Raw genomic sequence first — 20,938 nt, 5'->3', positions numbered from 1 at the left:
AATAGTACAATTTTAAAATGCATAATTAGTATATTTAATGGGTGTATTTATCATTGACAAAGTGTTTACTAGGTGTGGTGATTTATTGAAATGAGTTAGAAAAGTTGGAAATGAAAATGACGTTGTTGTTATAAACTACTCCCTCCGTTTATTATTATAAGTCGTTTTGGAGAAAAAATCTGTGTTTTATTATAAGTCGTTTTACAATTTCAATGAATCATTAATACTATTTTTTCTATTATACCCTTAAGCATTTATTATTCTCTTTCTTTAGATTATTTTAATTTGTCTTTCTCATACAATTAATGAAGGAAAATTTAGTACTACCTCCGTCTCAAAATAAATATCTTTTAAGCTTGTTACACACAAATTAAGAAAAGTAATGATTGAATTAATAAAGATAACAATTTTACAAAATTACCCTTAATTACTATTGGTTGTTATATATTGTCATGACTTGAAAAGAGTGTAGATAATGGGTAAAATTGGTAAAAGTTAGTTAATGATGCATTGGGAAAGTAAAGAGACTATTATTTTGAGACAACTTTTTATGGCTAAAAAGACTCTTATTTTGGGAGAGAGGGAGTAAAATGTTTTATAATTTCTCTATTTCATACAACAATTATTATTTTTCTTAATATGTGTGAAAATGTCAAAACAACTTATAATAAAAAACAGAGGGGGTATATGTTTAAAACACACACTGTAAAATTAAAAAGAAAACAGATTAAACTAATTCTCGATTATGTAAGAAGTGGTAAGTATAAACTTTGGAAAACCTTAAACATGTGAGATTTAAAAGTATTCCTTCAATTTAAACATGTGAGTAAAAATTTAGATTGATAGGAATAATGTTAGTGGATGGTGAAAGATGAACTCTTCCGGTAGAATTTAATATTCTCAACCATGATTTATATGACCTATTTACCGGTAATTCACTTTTTGGTTGGTTATTTTATTGTTACTAACAAAACTTTAGTCTTGTCGCAAAGGGCCAAGAGACAACAAAACAATGCAAGATTCTAGAAGAAAAATTAGAAGGTTTTAACTACGAGAGTTAAATGGATATAATGTTTGTCTTGTAGTTCATGGTTTATGAAATTATGAACTTCATAGTGCATCTTATTTGTACGGGTAATTGAGATAGTGGGTATTTCTTACACATATTACCTATTAGCCAACATTCAACAGAATACCAACCAACGAGTACAAATTTGACTGAGTATCAATTAAGGAAGAGCAATTTTTAGATCGTATATCGATTCGCCACATATGAACTACTAAGATTGACTCATTGAAATAACTGTCATGATCATAGTTTGTCAGTGAAATGACATTTATCTAGTTTATTTTTCATATAAATAAGAGTGTCACGAGTAACAAATGGTTGAATACTTAAATTCTAAAGCCTACTCCTAACTAGAAACTGACTTTAGTTTTCAAGAACTTTAAGCATGCTTCCATCGTATATTTTCAGCAAATTTAGCATTAGCAGTTTTGTCTTTTGAATTCATTTGTTTTGTATGCACTTTACAATTCAAAACAATTATATTTTCAACTCATTTGTATTTATCACTTTTACTATTATGTCGTTTAAATTAAATTATCACTTTTATCACATTTATTTATATTACTTGCAGCCCAAACCTTAAAACATTTTTCAACCTCTAGAACTAATTTGTAGATATTTTAAAAATCGCTATAAAACGTATAAACTATGGTATAAGCATAAGTCACAACATCGTAGTTGTACTGCTTAAAAATTTACTTGTGGTTCAAATTTGGCATGCTTTTCTTAGACCGAAAATACCAACAAATAATCATAAATAAGAAATGTATCCAGTGACATAGCAAAGAATATGGTTAAACTGAGAAATATATTGATAATATTTAAGGATCAAAATGCAGAGAGTTTAACTACCATTGAGAAAAGTTATAATGAACGTCAAATATATCGTTAATTCATTGGGGAAACAACATTGAAATACAACATATCATGATTATTGACTGGACCGGTCCCGAATTTTCAGAGGCCCTGGACAAATAAAAGAAATAGACCCCTTATAAAAAATTGATTTTTTATTTATCTCTAAAATAAAAAAATCACGAACACAAAATTAAAATATAAATATTACAATAAATAAATAAATATTAAAACATGAATATAAGGGTTATAATAAAAAATTATTGAAAATAAAATTTATTTATTTTATAATCAAATTTTGAGAAATGTTACTTATTAGAACCCATATAATTACTTAACATTAGTTTACGTTGAAAAAATATTATTCATGTAAAAATATAAGTTTCATATAATTACTTAACATTAGTTTACATTAAAAAAATATTATTCATGTAAAAATATAAGTTTAAAAAATATTATTCATGTAAAAATATAAGTTTAAAAAATAGGGAGAAAGTGAAGATTCGAACCATTAATCTTAGGGATGTGCATGGTTGGTTATTTTCAAAAACCAAATCATAACTATTTTAAAATCATTTAAATGGTTTGTATTTATAACCATAACCACATTTTAATCAAAAATGGTTATAAAACCGGTTATAAATTTAGTTATGATTATATAACCGGTTTTTTTAAAAAATTCAGTTTTAAAAATTATTTTGTTCAAAAATATTTTTTTCAAAAAAAAAATTAATATTTTGAGAATTAAAATATTTGGAGTTGGATAATAACCGGATTATAACCGAATCCAAAATAATTTAACCGGTTAATAACCATTTAATTATATCCGGATTATATGAATGGATAACCAAACCATTAATAACTAAACCGGTTAATAACCATTCAATTATATCCGGATATTTAAAAGTGGTTTAGGTTTGATTATGGATTTGGACATCAAAACCGGATATTTTGCACACCCCTAAGTTGTTAATTTAACCTTAAGTTTCCAATACACAGACCAAACCGCTTAGCTACAAACATTAAGTTGTTAAATAATTTCGCCAATAAATATATATTTTATTTTTCATTATTATAATTTCTTAATTACACCCCCAAAATTGAGGCCCCCAATTTTCTGAGGCCCTGGGCTGTGGGCCTGCTTGCCCTGGCCAGGGCCGGCCCTGGTTATTGATGAAACGTGATAAGTATGTGTATCAGAAAGGTTGATGATTTTGATAAGTTTGAGACATATTATAGGCACATCTGAATTTTATTTCACTTATGAATACAACTCACCTAGTGTTGATTATGGGTAGCACACATTAAATTTACAAATATTGATCGTTATTACTTGAGATTGTTGGTGTTACCTTGACTAATTTAAGTGTGTTGATAACTTTGTATATGCACAACAAATATTTAATGAAGTCTTATTATTTGTAATTTGAGTGTGTTAATAACTTTGTATATGCACTATAGATATTTAAAGAACAAATAATGTGGTGATGGTCGTCTCATTATTGACGGAAACATTGCTCTAATGAATTCAATGCAACTCATTTTTCTCAATACGCCAAGTTTATTGTGTCTATTTCATGTATGCAATAACGTGGAAATAGAACTCAATATGATTGTATCTATGAATGAGAAACAAAAATTATAATGACATGTAAGTGTGTGGTATATCATTCTGACGAAACTAAAAAGCAACAACAAATGAAAGTATTCGATGATATTTGTATTGATTGCGTCAATTTTTATGATTATGTACATGCATAGTTATTTATTCCTCAAAATTAAATATTTGTTAAGGCATGGGTGCACAAGATTTTGTACTTAGGAAACACAATAATATACAGGGTTAAATCTACACATTAGAGTTTGAAAAAGATATGGTAAGATATCAAGAAGAGTATATGAAAAAGATTTGTGTATGACAGGTTGTTTATAGAATGATCACACAATAATATAATGGGATAAAATCATCATTTGGAAGAAACATGTTTCAAAAAAAATTGATACAATACCAAATTATACACTCACTTGAATGATTGTATTTCAAGACATGCATTGTTGCATATTATCAATGAGTTTGATAGTGTGAAATATGTTGGTATTGATAAGTGTAGTTGTAGTTCGATTATTATGATGACTTGTGACCTATGTCATGTATGTGAACCACTAAAATGAGTCTACGTTTAACAAAGTAAAAACAAACGGTACATAATAAATAGAAGGAAAAAATGTTAGAGAGAGAGGGAAATTAAAAAATGTAATTCATCATAGTGTGAACATGTAGATGCAACTATTAAATTTTAGATATTAGTCCAAAAACTTACACCTCGACAATAAATTTAGAAACTTATATCTTGACCATTAGAGTATAAGCTTACCTCAACCTTTAGTCAATAATATTGGTCAACCTATAATATTACCTCTTACAAGTTGATTACATAAAGAATAGAAATCCAACATTTCATAGACAATGTTATGAATACTAAGATATTTATTCAAGATATTATATTGTTAGTGATTTTACTAGTATAGATGAATACTTATGGATTTTATTATGTCAGGAATATGTAACATAGCTTCAAGAGTGAATAGAAGAATATGCAGGGATGTTTGTTGTGGAAGATCATGTTCAAAATATGATTTAATGATTATATGTTCATAAATGTGCAACTAGGGATAATTAAATGATATTGTATGCAGTGGAATGTATGATTACTTTAAACTATAATTCACCATAGTTGTGTTGTTATTATGTGGGTCAATGAATTCATTTTTTCCATTTAGAAGCCCACTAACATTTAGTCTCATTATAATTGCTTTTGTTAATTATTGTCATTAATTACAAGTACGCAATTATTTCTTTTTAATTATTTCATTATAGTTTTAATATTTATAAGTTAATTATATCTATGAGTTTTATCCATTTTAACATGTTCATTTAGAGCCTAATTTTGTGATATCGCCTCCAACTAATTTATGGAGAAGGAGGAAAAGAATAAGGAACATTAACGAGTTAACTTTACAAGTGTATCACAAATAAATTGATTTTACATGCTAGAATTTTGTGCTCACAAAATATCCTTAAATACTCAAACAAACTTTTGAATTGGTAACAAACTATCTTTTTTACAAATAATCAAAAAATATCTAGCATTGTATTATATAAATAACTGGGTTGAAGAAATGTAATATTAATAATATACTAATTTGCATAACTTATGTGATCGGTCATCACGAGGGAAATCATTTACATTAGGTCAAAGACTCATCCTAACAAATGAGAGAGACACCACATATTCACCCAAAACCTTAAGGCACTGAGTGTATGGGTCATCTTACTTATAAAATGTTCAACCTCCTCTTTTTCAAGCAATGTGAGACTTCTAACTCACACTTGTTTCTCAATAATCTCCCTCTCAAGTGTGAATTCATCTATTATGCTTTCGTTCAAGCGGAATCTCTTTCATCCACAAACATTTCTACCGCCATTAACACCTTTACCACATCATGGGCACTTCAACATGACACATCATCTGACCACCATCACGTGAGAAAAACTTTTGATATAAGAAGTTGGTCTTTTACTTGAATCATCGGCTCTGATACCACTGATGGTTCATCATGAGGGGAAGCATCCACATTGGATCAAAGACACGTCTAAACAAGTGAGAGAGACGCCACATATTCATCCAAAACCTTAAGACATTATGTATATTGGTCTTCCCACTTATAAAGTGCTCAACCTCCACTTGTTCAAGCAATATGGGACTTCCAACTCACACTAATTTCTTAATATTATATAAGTTGAGTTTGCATTTTTTACATGAGTTGAAATTGTGTAACATCTACAAACAAAAAATAAATAAAAATTTCATAAGCAAAAAACATGACTTTTCTGCTCCAAATCAAACTAATCAAAGATAATCAACCAAACAAACTATAAAACTGCATAAGTTCAATTAAAATCTAGAAAAAAAATAATAAAAACAAAGGTTTTCCTTTTTGTAAACGCCTGACTTCTTAAGTCGTCTCGGAAAAGAATTTCTCTCATTTATGACTCATGCTTAAGAGATTGTGTGTTGTCCAATCTTTTTAGAGAACCTTTAAAATTATATCTCTCTTACGTGACTCGTACTTCAGGTGACTCAGGCTTGTACATTGAACAACACATTCTTCCTCATCGTTGTTCTCTTCCAGAGTAATCACATCACTTTATTTATTGAACATTTCGTCATCACTCAAGAACACTAAGTAGAGTTGTTTTCCAATACATTGGTTGGATGGGTGGTAGTGTTCCTTACATCTGAAGTTGAGATTGCGGGATTGGTGATTCATAAGCTCTGAGTATGAGAGTTGCTTGACACCCATGATGTGATTTTTACTCCATTTTTGCTATTCACGGTTAGTCGAGTATTCCATGTCTGAATTTTGAGAGAGACTCCGATTAAGATTCCCACTATTAAAACCCATTTAGGTTGAGAAATCTATATCAACCCACTATCAAAATTCCCACGAGTTAGGCCCAGGTTATAACTCGACCCATCAATATCCCTTACATTGAATCCATATTCATCTTCTCTCCTTTCCATTGTGAATTTTATGACACTTTCATCTTCTTGGCACCAACATTCTCGAAATTCCACGCCTCAAGCGAGTTTCAGAGCCTCACTTTGGTTTTAAGGATTGAAAGTTCTCACCCTCAAATGAACATCATGCTTGAGACCTCCTAGAAATACCCTAGGTATTATTTTTTAAAGATTCAACGAACTTTAGAAGATACATATTCAACTCTTTAAATGTATTATCACTTTTTCTTCCTTCATAACGCTCAATCAACGGCTTCTTCAATTTCAACTAAATGAGATAATCCTTTGTTCCCTCCTTGCCTAAATTCGCCAATTTCATCCTTAACGCAGTCGAAAAATGTTGCACCTTAAAGTACGTTTTTGCACATGTAATTCACCCTAAGGGATCTTCGTCTTCGAACGACGACAACTCAACCTCCATCTTGAATTCAGACCAAATTTCATCCCTTGGAGTTAGACGTTGTGCCTATAGTATGGGACAATTCAACAATTTGTAAACTCCGCCAGCATGTTATGTTACAGTTCTTCCAATACTTCTCACATTAAATCTTTCATTGACGTCATTCTAATCTCTAACGTGTCTAGATGATCTGTCATCTTTTGCGACATTTGTGATCCTAATTTAAGACTCTCCTAATTTGATCTAACAAGTCAGACGAATGGTAAAACTCATAATTAATAATGAGCAAATGATTATTATTAAATTGATAGATGGTGAGCTTAAGAGCTCTACAATAGTGGAAAACCGAACAAGAAGATATAAACTTGAATTTTATGAACTCTTAAATCAAAGATAAACTACTAAACCTGAGAGAAACCTCTTCTAATTGATTACTAACTCCTTTTTCTTTTATACCAAAAATCTCCCTAAAATTTAATAGAAGTTCCAACTAACTATTATTTAATCCATTAGGCCATGGTGTTCTATTATAATCCATCCATATTTGATGTACTATACATGCTCAAACTTAAATAAAGATACAAACAGGTAAAAAAAAAATATTATAGCTTGTTTTCATTATGAACAAGTGCATGTGCCTAGGTCAAAAAATAGTATAGCTTGCACTTTATTATGAACAAGTGCATGTGCCTGCAACAAGTTTCAAAGACCTAATAACAATATGCTACAACAAATTCTGAAAATCTAATTTACTAGGAAGAAGTGAGAAAAAAGTTTTTTTACTACAAGACAATATCAGGCCGACATGTTTAATTCCAAGTTAAGAGTTTGTCTAGTCAAAAGCTCAACCCGGAGGCTAGAGTTGTAAATCATGCTTTGTTTACGCAATATGTTGATAAACAATAGTTCAAAATGACCACTATTTCAAAATAAAAAACATTATAACATTAACTCAGACTTAAGAATGCTATTGTTATATCATCAGGCTTAGTGTTGAGGTTGCGTGATACAAGCTTTCCTTCCATTGAAGGAGCCAAGAATGGAAGAGAGAATGTAACAGAATCAGTTACACCACGAAAGGAAGAGAATGAAACAGTTATGAAAAAGGAAAAATATCTTCATTGATTGTGAAAGAGTAAAGGTACAAACTATATATACAAGATAGATAACAAGCCTATGTTTGCTGTACAAGTGTCACTAAGCTATTGGTAGAATAATAATGTGATCTAAGCTATGTACAACCACGTGATATAATCTAATACTTAGCATCTTTATATCCTCACACATTGTTAGAATTTTATATCATCATCACGCATGAATGATCATGAGACAACCCTGAAACGTTGACGTCAGTATTAATTTGAACACACAAATCTGGCACATTGACGACAGTATTAATTTGAAAATATAATAAATTAAATGTAATTCCAAGTATGAGGGTTGAACACCAACACCAACACACACACATTCATATTTTTCCAGTTTCAAAGATGTCAGTTGACACTAACACAAACACGTGCAACACATTCACATTTTTTCAGTTTCAAAAATGTCGGTGATACAGAGATTATAACTTCCTCAAAATATTTAATGCTCTACAACATGGAAACTCCTCGGCCAAGACTAGTAGTACACAGCACATTACATTGATTATAGGGATCAAAAAATCGTGATAAACTATCAAATTAATGCACACTATGACCTATCAAATAAATTACTGGGTATAAAATAGAGATAATGTCAAATAACACCAAAGTATCATTTTCCTCAAATCTTTTCAACTTAAGAGAACACAATTGCATAGACACGCAAAGACAACCATTACCATTCAACAATTCAAATACATTCTATTAAATTAAAATTCAATAACTCAAAATTTCTTCAGAAATCAATTCTAAAAAAACACAATAACTCCATTACTAATCTCATTTCTAATCTCCCTTCTTTCTGAATGAGCATCCCTCTGTTAGTCTTGCTTTGCCACCGGTTGGTTGGCACAACACTGTCTGACAATTACCACAGACAACAACGGTTTGGGAGTGACTGAATACAGTAGTTCTGCATCCAAAAAAAAAACATTATGAACAAGGCATTCAAATTGAAAAGGTTCCTTTAGTAAATTTGTATCATCTTTCAATAAAAAATAACTTTATCATTAACAAAACAAATCTTCAATTCTTAAACAATGGACTGCAGTGTAGATTTCAAGAAGAAAATTCTTCCGCTACAGAGCCAGTTTTTTCAGTCCCTATAAATAACCAAACTACAAGATCTTACTTTGTCTATCTCTAAAAGAAAGACGTTAAAATGGTTACAAGGACTAAGGACCTGTTTGAATTGGTTTAGTTGAGCTTGTTATCTACTGAATTAAATTTTGTGACACTGTTTACAATAACTTCTAAAAAAAAGCTTATGAACTTTTCATGAACTTTTTATGAAATTCTTAAGCTTATTTTTTTTGGTTTATGAACTTGTTAACTTACTTTAAAGAAAGACGATAAATAATGATAATAACCTACAGCATGTAACAAAACGATTCAACTAAATTTTATTTTTTGTTATAAAAATAGATTATGTAAGCTTATACATATGCACTTGTTTTGATAAGCACTCGTGCTTTAAGCTGTTTATCCAAACCAAAACTAAAAAGTTAAAATGTCAATTTTAAAAGGGGAATTTATTTCTACAACAAAATACTAAAAAGTAGCTTTGAAGAAGAAAAATACTAACCAGCTGCTGTGCTGGTTTTTCAGTCGCTATAAATAACAAAAGCTACAAACTCTTCCTTGTTAGTCCCTAAGGCTATGTTTGGATATCATGAATTTTACGGAGCAGAATGGAAAGAAGTGGAATGGAGTGGAATCCATCGCTTGGGTATTTTCTAACCGAACCGAGCAAGACAATTTCTCCATTCCGCCCAAATCGGAAGGGAAGAAATATGAGAGTAAGTGATGGAATGGAATGAAATTCATACCACTCCATCCAATTTCAAATGATCACCATTCCATATCATTCCATTCCATTCCACTCCATTTGTCACATTCCAGGCACCTAAATCATATTTAGCCCTAAAAAATTACACTACAGGCCCTTACAACTATAAAGTGGATACAAGGATTAACAAGTGAAAAGGTCAATTTTAAAGACGCTTAAATCATATTTAGACCTAAAAAGTTGTATAATCATAATCAAAATCACATTAAAAAAAGTATTTTTTTTCTAAATCAAATGCTCCTGAGTAAGGAAAATAACAAAGATCGTAATAGGAACTTACATATTGAAGCAACCTTGACATTTGACATCCTATTAACAAACACAGACGAAACAAAAATCAGATTACAAATCAAATAAGAAAACTAAAACTTAACCTAATCGAAAAAGATTAGCGAAAAAAATTACCATGAAGAATGAATTAGGAGATTGAACAAGTCGTTTAAGTTTATGCTTTCTCTTCTCGAGTTCAGCGGGTGGATTCAACAGATCAATATCGTTTTGAAGAACCTGAAAAAATCAGAAGAAAAAGTAACAATCAGAATCGGAAACGGTTAGCGATAAACGGTTAGCGAGAATGGAATGATACGGCGAAGAAGAGAGAGTGGATCACCATTTTTGCGCCGCCGGCTTGATACGTAAACCTAGAGAAGATGGGGCGCTGGTAGAGTGAAGTGATTTTCGTGAAAGGTTTGAATATAAATGGTGTTTATTGAGTGACTGTATTAGCCCTTGGATTGTGAGGACTAGTTAATCTCAGCCGTTCGTTTAGTTCCTTGGGTACAAAGCGCAGTATCTTGGTCGCTAGGGCAACACTTCCTCTTTATAATTATTTTATTGACTTTTTTACCCCGACCACATTTACGTGGCAGACCTGATGATAACAAATTGCAAAAGTGTTACACTGTAATTTTACGTCCTTGCATTTAGAGAGAAAGCTCTTCTTTTATTTTTATTTTTTTAAAATAACATATATAAAAAAGTTTATTTTTAGCGAAATAGTACAATTTTTCGTCACTTATAATTGATTTGAATTTTAATTTGGTCTCTAAATTTTTTAAGAAATTAGTTCCATCCACTAGGGGTGATCGTATCCGAACCAATCCAAAAGCAAAACCGCAAATCGAACCAATCCAAACCGAAAACCGCAAAAACCGCGTTTAGTTTGGATGATTTTGGACAATTTTTTGACTGAACCGCGCGGTTCGGTTCGGTTGGCGGTTTTCATTTTACAAAACCGAACCAAACCGAACCGAACCGCATATTTAATTTATATTACCAAATCCAACTACAATATTGCACACCTCACTCACGTGGTTTCATTTTACCTATTCAACTTCAATATCTCACATTCTCACGAACTACAACTCTAGGGTTTTCTTCATTGTTCGCCGCCGTTTCAACTTCGTGCTCTCACTCTCGCTCACCATCATTTCAACTTCGTTCTCTGCATCCCTCACTCAATTTGTATCTACAATCAACAAAGGTGAAAGTGTGTTCTCTCTTATGTTGTTCTCTTCATCCGTCACTCAATATTGTTTCTTCAATTTCGTTGGCTCTTATGTTGTTCTCTTCATCCCTCACTCAATTTTTCGTTTTCAGATATTAGATATGACCATTATTGATAAGGAAAAGGAAGTGAGTTCTGATGTTGGCTCTCATGCTGGTGCTTCCATATCGATGACCGAAAATCAGGTACTGAATATGATTTATTTGGGATTTCGTATTTTAGAAATGAATCGTATTTTCTTTTGATTGTTATTCTTACAGGGACTTGAATCTATATATGGATTGATAGTTATGAGACAGGGAGTGGCCCATGTAATAGTTTTGTCATGGTTTCAATGTTGTAAATTAAACGAGTTAGACAGGAATGTAACATTGACAAAGATTTATCAACTGGAATGTCCTTCGATACTCGTCTACTTTGCTTGTTGTGTTCTTACCCTTTTCAAAAAGTTTAATGATAAGGACATCTATAATAGTTTTATGAATAGTTGTATTAGTAACTTGTCACAGGCTGTTTGTGCATCATTGTTGATATCTAAATTTAGCATATTGGATAATTAATTAGGTATGCATCATTTATGTAATGTAAAGAACTTGTCGCAGACTGTTTGTGCTCTCAAATCAACTTTCCCTGTATTATGGCTATAAGCAGACTATGAGAAGTTTCATGTTACTTGTAAGCTTACATTCAAGTACTAACAAAAGGACAGAATGAAAACATACTTTATGTTGAAATTGTATAACAGAATGTAAGCTTACATTTAAGTTGAAATTGTATAACAGAATGTGGAATGTTTTTTCTTTTCTTAACTTCTTTACTTGTATTTGAAATTTGCAGCATTATTGTCTCATATTTAAACAATGTAGTATTAAAAAATGTAGTATTAAATCATTTTATAATCCATCATCAATTCAATGTCCTAATAGTTTAGATGAAGATGTGCTTGTATATCTTAATAAATAATATATTTCTGCTGTGAAATAATCCATCATCAAACTATTGTTCACCCGTTTTTGTTCATCTTATTTGTAGGCTGAAAATAATCCATCATCAATGCCTACAACAGAACCACCATCTCAAAATATTGATCAAGGTGACAAAGATCAATGTGGCAATGTTCAAAGCATCGAGAAAAGGAAAATCGGGGAAGCATCTACAAAGAAAAAGGATGTTTGTAATGCTGATGAGCCAGGTAAAAAAAACCTTGTAGGCCTAAATCTTGGGTTTGGGAGCATTTTGAAAAAGTAGGTGGTAGGGCTGTGTGTAAGTGGTGTAAAAATACATCTTATGCTGCCGATTCTCACAGAAATGGAACCTCCAATTTATCAAATCATTTAAGAATACAATGTAAAAAATTTCCCAAAAATCTTGATCCTACCCAAACTGTTCTTAGTGTTCAAGATAATAAAGGAACTAGTAGTACTGGGGTTGTTGCTGTCCATTTTGATGGTGATTTGTGTGGACAAGCTTTAGCTAGAATGTTAATTGTGGATGAGTTGCCGTTTTCATTTGTTGAGAATGAAGGATTTCGTTATTTTATGAGTGTTACACAACCTAGAATATTATGGGAAGGAGATTGCTGATTCTCGTCGTAAATTCCAATTTGTTAGCTGGGGATTGCATCAATATTATGGGAAGGAGATTGTTGATTCTTTGTGTGGTAAGGTAAAGGATACTTTAACTGGAATATTTGAAATCTATAGTCGGAAAGGCCAAGCAGAAAGTGTTGCACAAGAAGTAGAAGTATTAGAATTTGTTACATCTTCAGAAGTGGATGATAAATTTGAGATGGATATGGATCAAGATCCAAATTTGAGTAAAAATGAAGTGGATTTGTATCTCACAGAGCCTAGGGAGAAGAAAAATCCTGATTTTGACATTTTAAATTGGTGGAAGGTGAATTCTACCAAATACCCTACCCTTGGTCTAATAGCTAGAGATATATTGGCTATGCCAATATCCACTGTTGCTTCCGAGTCTGCTTTTAGCACAGGAGGTAGAGTTCTTAGTTTTTATAGGAGCTCTCTTACACCTCACACTGTTGAAGCTTTAATCTGTTCACAAAATTGGTTAAGATCTTCACCTTTGTCAGTTGATATTGAGGAGCATTTGGAAGATTTAGAGAAGCTCGAAGAAGGTATATATGTATATAATTAATTCTATTTTATTCAAATTTAATTATTTGTTATGTCTAACTTTTGTTATATTTGATACATTCTTAGAATTAGCTCCGATTCCACAATTGAATGAGGGGCTTTCTGATATTGAATCTGATTAGTATATGTGCTTCAAAAGGAAATGAAATGGTATGTTCCATTTTTCAAAAATTTTAAAATCTTTTTATTCTTAAGTAAATTAATTTAACACAATTTGCTCAATTATGATATGTAGATGGAGTCATGGAGATGGAGAATTGGAGACAGTGCTACTTTGGTGTAATCTGACATGTGTTTTGATACTTATTTTTGTTACTAATTGGTATTGTAATTGAGACTTATTTTGGTAGTAATTGGTATTGTAATAGGTAGTAATTAGTATGTGATGCTGAAACTTATATGGTACTGTACTATTTTGGCAGATTGGATTATTATTTTAGTAGTAATGGATTATTATTTTGGTAGTAATTGGTATTGTAATAGGTAGTAATTAGTATGTGATGCTGAAACTTATATGGTACTGTACTATATTGGCAGAATTGATTATTATTTTGGTAGTAATGAATACTTATTTTGCTGGTAATTGTGGTATTGTAATTATGGTACTATAATATTTTGGCAGTAATTTTGATACTGTAGTGTAATATTTTGGTAGTAATTATTTTCCTTTTTCCTTTAATTTCAGTAATTTTTTTTATGGTATAAACCGCAGCCAACCGAATCGATCCTAACCGCATTGGTTTGGTTTGGTTTGGATGACTTTTTAAAAATCAACCGAACCAAACCGAACCGCATGTATTTTTATCTCGTGGTTAGGAGGACTTTTATGCCCAAAACCGAACCAAACCGCACCGCGAACACCCCTATTCATTTTCATAGAAAACCAAAAACCTAGAAAAAAATATCAAATTCATTTTCCCCTTCTGCTTCTTTTTCTTTAGAGATATTAGATTAGATGGATGTGCATAACTAAGCGTGTAACAGAGTTATACACACTCTATACATTATTACAATAGCATCAGGTATTATTACAAGACCATAACCTCATTCTATGTACATGTTCTTCTTCATTCATTTCCCTTAGTTTTCTTGAACACTAAAACACAAAACCCCTTTTTGAAAAGAATTCTCACGGTTGGAAAATTCTAAATATTATTTGCGCAATTAAATGAATGTCTAGAATTATAAAAGGAACTAGTGTATATACCCGTGCGAGACACGGGATAAGATTTCTTAAATAAAAAAACATTTTATAATTATTTAAGAGCAAAACAAAGTAGAGCAAAGGTCACAAGTAGAGCAAAACAAAGCTAGCTTTGGCTTGTCATTTCTCAACAGACGCCATTGGTAGTTTATAAATATTAGTTAAGACACATTACACGGTTGATTATATATTGGATGGAGGTTAAATGACTTTGAACATTTATCTTTTTGCAAACTGAAATGATGAATGTTAAAAACGCCTTGTTCAACCGCTAAACCATGACTAACTCATTAATTAATCTTTTTGTTTAAATATTGTTAGCCCATTTAATAACTTGGAGAGTTTAAATCATAAATTACCCGAGGATTCGTATAGAAAGCATTTTTGTGAATTTGATCCCTTTTTTGCCTCCACTTCACCGCCCTACTCCTAATTTTGGAATGGGTTGCAAATACATTTTGAGTTTGAGTTTTTGAAGAAGATGAAGAAAAAAAAAAAAACTCTTTTAGTGATCAATTTTTCCAGTTGCTAAATTGATCATAAAAATTGAATGTTACATGTCATTTGTCACATTGGCAAAAACTAACTTCATTACTGATATTTGGATGAAAAGGACTAAGGTGGATCCACTTTGCAGAGTTAAGAGATCAAAACAATCTTTTTAAAAGTTAATGAATCTAACTGAACCCCAAGTCAAAGATATGGAACGAACAAAATGTATTTAGCCTTCATTTTTTGTATTATGTTTGGATTTAAAAAAAGAACAAAAGAGAAGAAAGCAAGATGATTTTTTTTTTAGTTTTATTATATAAATGATGGTACAAGAAAAGAAAGAGAGATTTTTCTATTCCTTTGCTTGATTGAATGAAAAGTGAAACAAAAGAAATATGTAATTTTGTAAATGACATAAATATGTGTACAATTTAAGAAAGATTAATACTTAATCCGTCTCTTGCAATTTTGGATAAAAAGCATCACTCACACGATGAAGAACATCATCATCCACGAGAACTTCAAGAATATTGAGGAAAAATAGAAACATTAAAACAGTGGACAAATGAAGAAGAAAAATTAGTACAAATGTATAAATCAACATCATCTCAGTGTTCTTTTTAATTCAATTCTCAACTGCACTTCACCAGTGTAATTGAAAAACCCTAGGGAAAAAAAGCAAAACCTAAAGAACTCAATTTTTGTTTTGTTTTATCAACAACATAATTTGTAAAGTTTAGTTGAGGTTATCTTATACACCTAGTATTTCACCATCATCAAAATAGAATTTATCTTTTTCATTTAGAAACAACGTGGTAAATCTACTCTTAATGTCTCAAAGTTTAAGTCCTATAATTGCTGCATATATTTTTGGATGCATTTTTTTTGTTGCTTAAATTGTGTCTAAGACATCAATATGTAGCAGCTACATTATATCTTATAATCCCAAGTTGTCTCAATGATGAATCAATGCATGATAGTGGAACTACAACTGCAAGTTATGCAATGCAAAACATGCACGCCATAAACATCCCGAGGTACATATTTACTAGTTTCAGACCCTTGAATCCTAAAACCCCAAAAGTCTTAATGAAAAATTCAAAATTCTTGTTTCAAACCCTCAAACCCTAAAATTTCAATTCAAAATGCAACATTTTTAAAATTAGAAGAAAGATATATTAATAACCAAAAGAAAATACAAATTGTATAAACGACGGTTCGCAAAGTACTTATCTGTAAACTTTAATTGTTTCCCTCTTTTAACTTGTTCATCCAAAACCTTTATTGACTTTAAAATTACTTTATTGACTTTTTTACCCCGACCATGTTTACGTGATAGACCTGATTATAACAAATTGCAAAATTGTTACATTGTAATTTTATGTCCCAGCTTTTTTTTTTCTTCATTATTTTAGAGAAAGCTCTTCTTTTCTTTTTTATTTTTTCAAAATAAATATATAAGAAAATTTTATTTTTGGCTAAATATAATTTTTTGTCATTTATCTTTGTTTTAAATTTTAGTTTGGTCTCCTAATTTTTTTTAAAATTAATTTGATTTGTTAACTATGCAAATTAATTTACATTAATCATTTTGTTTTTTTAGTTAATTTGATTTGTTTTTTTATAGATTTTTATCTTTGGTTTTTATCTTCTTCCCTTATCTATTCACTTTCATAGAAATCAATAAAATCCAAAAGAAGAAAAAACAAATTCATCTTCCTTATTTGCTTCTTTTTCTTTAGAGGTGCATAACAACTTGTGTTAAAAGTGTGTAACAAGAGGTATTGGATGTGCATAACTAATTAAGCGCATAACAGATGTATACGCACCCCATACATTATTATCACAACATCCCAATTGCATTATTAGAGGCATTATTACAAGACCATAACCCTATTATATGTACATGTTCTTCTTCCTTCGTTTCTCTACCTTTTCTTTGACAAATTCTTCAATATTTTTGTCCTAATAAAAGACTCAAACCCTAAAACACAAAACTCCTTTTTGAAGAGAATTCTCACAGGTAGAAAATTCTAAATATTATTTGCGCAAATAAATAAATGCTTAGAATTATTAAATGAATTGTCGTCGTTGCAACAAAGATAAAAGGTTACACATAAAGCAAAACAAAGCTAGCTTTTGCTTGTCATTTCTCATAGGACACTCATAGTAGTTTATCAATGTTTATTTAAGACATATTACATGGTTGATTATATATTGGATGGAGGTTAAATGACTCACTTTTATCTTTTTGCAAATTGAAATGATGAATATTAAAAATGTCTTGTTCAATTGCTTAACTATGACTAACCCACTTATGAATCTTTCTCTTCAAATATTGTTAACCCATCTATTAACATGGAGAGTTTAAATCATAAATTACATGAGGATTCTTCTAGAAAGCAATTTTATGAATTTGATCCCAGGTTTTGCCTCCACTTCATGTCCTTACACCTAATTTTGTTATGGTTTTCAAATACATTTTGAGTTTGAGTTTTTGAAGAAGATAAAGAAGGTATAAAAATAAATAAATAACCGTCTTTTAGCGACTGATTTTTCTGGTCGCAAAATCAATTACAAAATTGAATGTTAAATGTCATTTGCTACATCAGCAAAATCTCACTTCATCAGTGATATTTGGATGGAAAGGACTAAGATGGTCCACTTTGCAGAGTTAAAGGATCAAATGGTATTTTTAAAGTTAATTGACCAAACTGAACCCCAAGTCAAAGATATGGAACGAATAAAATGTTTTTAGCCTTCGTTTTTGTATTATGTTTGGATTAAAAAATGAACAAAAGAGAAGAAAGCAAGATGATTTTTTAGTTTTTTTTATATAAATGATAGTAAAGGAAGGAGAGATAGATTTTTCTAGAGGCATGCTATATATACACCAAAGTATGACATCGTACTTGTTTACACCGTAAATTTATATCTTGTTTTAAATGGGACACAAATATCAATGCAGAGAATAATAATATAATAAAAAGAAAAAAATGAATTGTACCGTATATAATACAGTGTAGATGTAAAAGTGGGTGTATTTCTGAGTTTTCTATTCCTTTTCTTGATTGAATGTAAAGTGAAAGAAAAATATATATAATTTTGTAGATGACGTAAATATGTGTATAATATAAAAAGGATTAATTCTTAATCTGTCTCTTGCAATTTTGGATAAAAGCATCACTCACACAATGAAGATTGTCATCATCCACGAGAACTTCAAAAATATTGAGTAAAATAGAAAAACTAAAACAGTAGAGAAATAAAGGAGGAAAATTACTACAAATGTATAAATCAACATCATCTTAGTGTTTTTTTTTAATTCAATTCTCAATTGCACTTCACCAATATAATTGAAAAACCTCATAAAAAAAAGCAAAATCTAAAGAACTGATTTTTTTTCTATTTTATCAACGACATAATTTTTTTTCTATTACTCTTTTGAAATCGGTTATTTGTTCTTTATCCATCTTTACTATGTCATTTTATAAGATGCCGGCAACGGTGGCTAAGGAAATTTCTAGTATACAAGGTAACTTCTTGTGGGGAGGAGGTATGGAGGAAAAAAGGAGGATTAGTTGGGTTAGTTGGAAGAATGTTTGTCTTCCGGTGGATAAAGGGGGTCTTGGCATTAAAAATATTTCGGATTTTAATTTGGCTCTTTTGAATAAATGGAGATGGAGAATCTTAAGAGGTGAGGATGTGCTTTGGCTCAATTTGTTAAAAGCAAAATATGGTGATCTAAACATGAAGATCTTATGTGGAGGTACTTTTCCTTCTTCCTCTCTTTCTTCTTTTTCTTCTTTTTCTTCTCCTTCTTTTGGTTCCGTTTGGTGGAGGGATTTGGTGTCTATTGGAGGGAGGGGGTTTATGGGGAGAGAGATCCTATGGAGTCTTTTTGTCGGTTTAGAGTTAGGAATGGGTTTTCTACTCCGTTTTGGGAAGCCTCATGGTTGGATTCTTGTTGTTTAAAGAAGGTTTTTCCTTGTTTGTTTGAGGTGTCGGGGTTGAAGAGAGTGGCGGTGGCGGGCATGGGAGGATGGGTTGATGGAGTGTGGTCGTGGGGGAATTTAGGGATCAATCCGTTGGATTTGAGCGCTCATAATTTGGTTTCGGATTTGGCTTCTTTGGGGGTTTTGTTGGAAGGCCGCGGTCCGGGTAGTGGGGAGTCCGATACCGTGGAGTGGATGGCCGAAGCGGATGGTGTCTTTTCCGTTGCTTCTTGTTATAAGTTTTTTGCCGGGTTCCGTATTCCGTTTGGTCCTTCAAATAAATTTGATGGGGCATTGAGCTTGATATGGAAAATGGAAGTTCCTTTTAAAATTAAGGCTTTTGGGTGGAGGGTCTTGGTTAATAGACTACCTACAAAGGATTTATTGCTTCGGAAAGGTATTACTTTTTCGGGAGATTTTTCCAAGTGTGTTTTTTGTGGTGTTCATCCGGAAAGTATGATGCACTCTTTCTTTTTGTGTCCTTCGGTTGCTTTGGTTTGGTCTTCAATGGCTAGGTGGATAGGCAAACCTTATGGTGGGATGGAGGAGAATTGTTTGGGTGGTTTTTTGGATTGGTTGTCCTTTTGTAAAATGAAGAAAGTTAAAGAAGGTAAATTAGGAGTAGTTTGGTTAGCAACTTTATGGTCTCTTTGGTTGTATAGAAATGGTGTGTGTTTTCGGAATGAGGTGTGGAATGTGGATAATACTATTTGGAGCATCAAGGTTTTGGTGTGGAAGTGGGCTTTTATAGGAGATATTACTCATCCTATTTGTGGCTTTTACGAATTCAACAAAGATCCTTTGTTCTTTATTTCGTAGTGTCAAATCGGTTTGTAATCTCTTGTTGATTTTTTTGTGAGGGATTTCTTCCGCTCTTTTGATGTAAACAGGTGTTGAGAACCCTTAGTTCTCTTTTTAATACAACTTGCTTACTCAAAAAAAAAAAAAAAAAAAAAAAAAAAAACGACATAATTTTTAAAGTTTAGTTGAGGTTATCGTATATACCTAGTGTTTAACCATCATCAAAATAGAATTCATCTTTTTCATCCCGAAACAATAAGGTAAATTTACTCTTAGGGTCTGTTTGGTTCAACGGATGGGAAGGGAAGGGAGGGAATTTAATAAAGGGGAGGGGAAGGGAGGGGAGGGGAAGGGAAGTATTTTAATTAAAAGTATGTTTGGTTCAAACGAGGGGAGGGAAGGGGAGGGAGAATTTTTAATTAAAAATATGTTTGGTTCAGGAGGGGAGGGGAGGGATTTTAAAACAAATTTACCTTTTAACCCTTAAAATAGCATAACACCCATGCTAAATCAAATAAAAACAATGTGATATTCTTAATTTTTTTTTGTCAATTCAAAAACAATATATATAATCAAAACAAAATATTTACTATTTCAAATACTTTAAAATATATTAAAGCGTAAATAAAATATTGATAAATTTCATACAATAATCATATGATCCATGATCAGATGAATTATTTTATCATCTTGATGATCCATCTAATTCCATAAAATATTTATAAAATTAAATTTTAGATAATATATATAGCTCATATACTACAATTATATTATATATAAATATGTAATACAACACAATAACTTATAAAACAATTAAATTTTTACAAAATAATAAATCAAAATGAATATAATAAAACACATGAAAAAATGAAGAAAGTTGAG

General features: G+C 31.1%; 3 protein-coding genes and 1 long non-coding RNA gene across 4 annotated transcripts; 3 read left to right on the top strand and 1 right to left on the bottom strand.

The window, feature by feature from the left end:
- Nucleotides 1–8,642: 8,642 nt before the first annotated feature.
- On the bottom strand, nucleotides 8,643–10,643 carry LOC131625687 (small ribosomal subunit protein eS27y). Its single transcript, XM_058896524.1, has 4 exons — nucleotides 10,512–10,643; nucleotides 10,307–10,408; nucleotides 10,182–10,210; nucleotides 8,643–8,965 (listed from the first exon to the last, which is right to left on the bottom strand). The coding sequence occupies exons 1-4, from the start codon at nucleotides 10,512–10,514 to the stop codon at nucleotides 8,839–8,841; spliced, it is 261 nt and encodes an 86-aa protein (XP_058752507.1). The 5' UTR covers nucleotides 10,515–10,643; the 3' UTR covers nucleotides 8,643–8,838.
- Nucleotides 10,644–13,224: 2,581 nt separating this feature from the next.
- LOC131625686 (uncharacterized) lies at nucleotides 13,225–14,024 on the top strand. The gene is made up of 3 exons (XR_009290921.1): nucleotides 13,225–13,545; nucleotides 13,631–13,714; nucleotides 13,800–14,024. It is a non-coding gene; the product is annotated as an uncharacterized LOC131625686 (long non-coding RNA).
- Nucleotides 14,025–18,755: 4,731 nt separating this feature from the next.
- Nucleotides 18,756–19,235, top strand: LOC131625669 (uncharacterized mitochondrial protein AtMg00310-like). The gene has a single exon (XM_058896509.1). It carries the CDS (start codon nucleotides 18,756–18,758, stop codon nucleotides 19,233–19,235), a length of 480 nt encoding a protein of 159 aa, XP_058752492.1.
- A 59-nt stretch (nucleotides 19,236–19,294) lies between these two features.
- Nucleotides 19,295–20,074, top strand: LOC131625668 (uncharacterized). The gene has a single exon (XM_058896508.1). It carries the CDS (start codon nucleotides 19,295–19,297, stop codon nucleotides 20,072–20,074), a length of 780 nt encoding a protein of 259 aa, XP_058752491.1.
- The last annotated feature ends 864 nt before the right edge of the window (nucleotides 20,075–20,938 follow it).

The sequence above is a fragment of the Vicia villosa genome, unplaced genomic scaffold, assembly GCF_029867415.1.
Source record: "Vicia villosa cultivar HV-30 ecotype Madison, WI unplaced genomic scaffold, Vvil1.0 ctg.000233F_1_1, whole genome shotgun sequence".
NCBI lineage: Eukaryota > Viridiplantae > Streptophyta > Magnoliopsida > Fabales > Fabaceae > Vicia > Vicia villosa.
The sequence above is the reverse complement of the archived record's forward strand: the minus strand, read 5'-3'. Positions and strand labels throughout refer to the sequence as shown.